Consider the following 3264-nt stretch of genomic DNA (forward strand, 5'->3'; position numbering starts at 1 on the left):
AGTTTTTCTTTTATCAAGTACACATCAATTTCATCAAAAAATAAAAGTACCTTGCAGGTATGTATTTGACTAAGTATACTATATTTTACAACTTACATTATATTGAGCGGAACTTCGAGCATTGTAGATGAAAAAAATTTGAATGGTAAAAGAGACCTCATTAAAAGTGACCGTCAACTTTTTCTAAAAAAAAAAAAAGTGACCGCCAACTAGAATCCTAAATAAATATTAATAATCGATAAATTTGAGAGATACTTTATATCAATAATTATAAAAAAAAATATAAAATATTTTACAAGATACAATAATTAATAATTATTGGCTGTTTTACATTACATCCTTAAACAGCAGCAGCAGAAGCTAGCATTGGATGTTGATCCAAGTACAATGTGGTAGATTGGCAGTGTTACTATGACTACGTAGCTAACTGCATATACACACACTGACACAATCTTCACACATTTGCATGGAATAATGGAACTAATTAATACTACAATACACTACCAAGAAGAACTGAAATATGCAGTAGTAGTACGTACTAGTACTAGAATTATTGTACTTAACCTAACATTAATAACTCTCTCACTACAATATGTTAGGACTTAAGCTTATAGAATTATATATATGATTAATTGATAATTAATACTTCAAAATCCATTATTATTGTTTGATCCATTTCCAAGATGATCTTGATGGAAATGATGTTGATGGTACCCTGGCATGGAACTACTACTCTCACCAACATCAAGTTGTTCAGGTCTATATACCTCATCTTCTTCGTTATCTAACTCTTCTTTCGCAACTTTTTGCATTCGTCCGGTAAATTCCAATGCTCGTTGTTGTTGTGGTGCCAAAACATGTTGTGTTTGTGTTTGAATTTGTTGTGGTGGAACAACTGAAGGTAGTTTAGAGAGTAATGCTTCAAGACTACTCATTGATGGAGTTACTTTCATTGGCATAATGTTGTTGAAATGTTCATGATATAGTTGATCATTTTGATGCTGTGGTGCAATGCTTCCTTGAAAGTTATGCCATTGTTCTGCTGGATTACCATAAGGGTATGCAGATGATGAAGGATGTGGAAGTAGCACTCCTGGTATGCTTTCAATGTAGCTGAACTTTTTTCTTAGTAGAACCACATAGCTCAAGTCTTCAATCACCTTAAATTCCATAGAGACAAAATTTGATTGAGTGAGTATAACTGTTTTTTTTTTTTTTTTTTTGTTTAATGTGTATGTAATGTTTTAAGACAAAAGGTCCGAGAATGCGACTGATCTATGATATCTTGATTTTTTATGTCTCTCCGACTGCAAACATGATTGCGGTTTAAGTCACATTTAACCTATGAAACACACAAATACAATCACCGAACACGACACTAATACCGATAATAATTTAAGAAAATGGTATAATCGCATGTGTCGTTGTCTTGTTAATTGGTGTTAGACACCAACATAAGTCGGACACCAGACACATCTTAAATCTGAAATGTCAGTGCTATATAAAGTTTTTTTGATTTGATGAAACCTTGTGAGAGAGAGAGAGAGAACAAAGGGAGAAGAGAGAACCTTGTGAACAGCTCCTAATTGAACAACACCTTCTCTAACAGCAATGAGGGCTATAGTCTGCAAGATACATATAATTAATTGAATTAAATTAAAGAAAGGATAATTAACTGAATTAAATAAATAAAAGAGGGCTATAGCTGCACATATATGAATACTATATACATACCTTTATACCAGACAAGAACTGAGCTTCCCAAGTCCTAGGGTGCTGAAAAAGAAATCATTCTATCTATTTCAGGAAACTTTTAATATGAAAGCATTAACTAAGATTATAAGAATAATAATAATAATCTAATTTAAGCAAGAATACCATATACATAGTTTTATTTTACTCACTGAGTCTGCTGAATTATGCCATGCTGATAAGAAATTAATTTCTTGATCATTAGGTTCTTTATATATCCACTTGTGACTATGATCTGCAGCTACTTTTCCAATCAACCTGCTCCATAAAATCTAATTAACTAATAAACCTATTTGCTTAAAACTTCTTTCAACAAGAACAAAATGTTGCTAAAACTAGTAAAATAAATTAATATGAATTTAGTAGATGCTACATAGTACATACCCTTCTCCATAGTTATAGATCTCATGTGACATCTTGAAGAAAAGTTCAGGTTGAAGACCTTGGTAAGGTTGAATTAATTCACAGTTCCCATAAACTGATGATGAGCTAGGACAATCACCAGTGTTTATTTCAGGTGCTGCTGATGCTGCAAAATTGCAGAATCCATCTTCCCAAACCAATATCCTGTGCATGCATTTATAGAAAACATCACAAACTTTTAATCACTAAATAAATGATGACAATATAAAAATATCATTAATTCCATTTTTATTTTATTTTTATAATCAAGTTATTAACACTCATGAAATGAAATCATTACCAATTCCTTCTGTTTCCTCTTGATCTATCATATGCCCCTTGTCCTTCCCACCTATATTATACACACACAAAAAATATTTAAGAAAAAAGACTTGTATATATATATATAATAAATTAGTCCTCATATATATATATATGCAGCTATTTATGTATATACTTATTTATGTAAAATGTAAAATAAGTATATGTAATGTTTTCTACACATGAACATTTTGAGCTATATATAGAATTGATTGATGTATTTTCCTATGATCTTCTTACTTGGGTGGAGGATAGTTTCTAGGCAAGATCCTCCAGAAAACAGCATAAACCCACTGAGAATTTTCATGGATGCACAAACTTCTTAGAGTGTGTTGAAGAAGATGAGTAACAGCCAATGGAGTAAGATGTTCTTCCATATATAAAATAAAATTCTCACAACAATTTATATTCAATTATAGAAACTATAGCTTATAGCTATTTGATATCTTTTTTTTTTCTCTCTTATTTTTTCTCTTGAAACCCTTTAGCTATAGGTATCTTTAATAATAGTAGGGAACTGCAACATCCTATCCTCCTTTATATAAGCACACACCAACAAGGAAATATCACATTTATATTTCATTTAGGTGGGTGGGGAAAAAGAATAAGGAGGTGAAATAAATGAAAACCATATACTTTTTTAATTTTTTCCAAATTTTTTTAATGTGGGACCTACCACAAAAAAAAGCCTCATTTTTCAATTTGATAATTGAAAACAACCAAACCTCACCCAAATTCATGAATCATCTTCTATCACACCAACAAAAAAGGCCAAATGTAATATAATAT

At 30.9% G+C, this 3264-nt stretch overlaps 1 protein-coding gene across 1 annotated transcript; it reads right to left on the minus strand.

Annotated features, from left to right (window-relative positions):
* Positions 1 to 305: 305 nt before the first annotated feature.
* LOC11405975 (protein RICE SALT SENSITIVE 3) lies at positions 306 to 3033 on the minus strand. The gene is made up of 7 exons (XM_003613230.4): positions 2716 to 3033; positions 2456 to 2506; positions 2137 to 2319; positions 1905 to 2010; positions 1735 to 1776; positions 1569 to 1625; positions 306 to 1160 (listed from the first exon to the last, which is right to left on the minus strand). The coding sequence occupies exons 1-7, from the start codon at positions 2850 to 2852 to the stop codon at positions 648 to 650; spliced, it is 1089 nt and encodes a 362-aa protein (XP_003613278.1). The 5' UTR covers positions 2853 to 3033; the 3' UTR covers positions 306 to 647.
* Positions 3034 to 3264: the final 231 nt, after the last annotated feature.

Source organism: Medicago truncatula, chromosome 5 (assembly GCF_003473485.1).
Source record: "Medicago truncatula cultivar Jemalong A17 chromosome 5, MtrunA17r5.0-ANR, whole genome shotgun sequence".
NCBI classification, from domain to species: Eukaryota; Viridiplantae; Streptophyta; class Magnoliopsida; order Fabales; family Fabaceae; genus Medicago; species Medicago truncatula.

Excerpts from the sequence above, each read along its gene's own strand:
- LOC11405975 (XM_003613230.4), bottom strand. The coding sequence starts at position 2,852 with ATGGAAGAACATCTTACTCCATTGGCTGTTACTCATCTTCTTCAACAC. Across the intron at positions 2,507-2,715 it reads AGAAACTATCCTCCACCCAA|GTGGGAAGGACAAGGGGCAT; the intron begins GTAAGAAGATCA and ends TGTATAATATAG. Across the intron at positions 1,161-1,568 it reads AATTAGGAGCTGTTCACAAG|GTGATTGAAGACTTGAGCTA; the intron begins GTTCTCTCTTCT and ends ATGGAATTTAAG.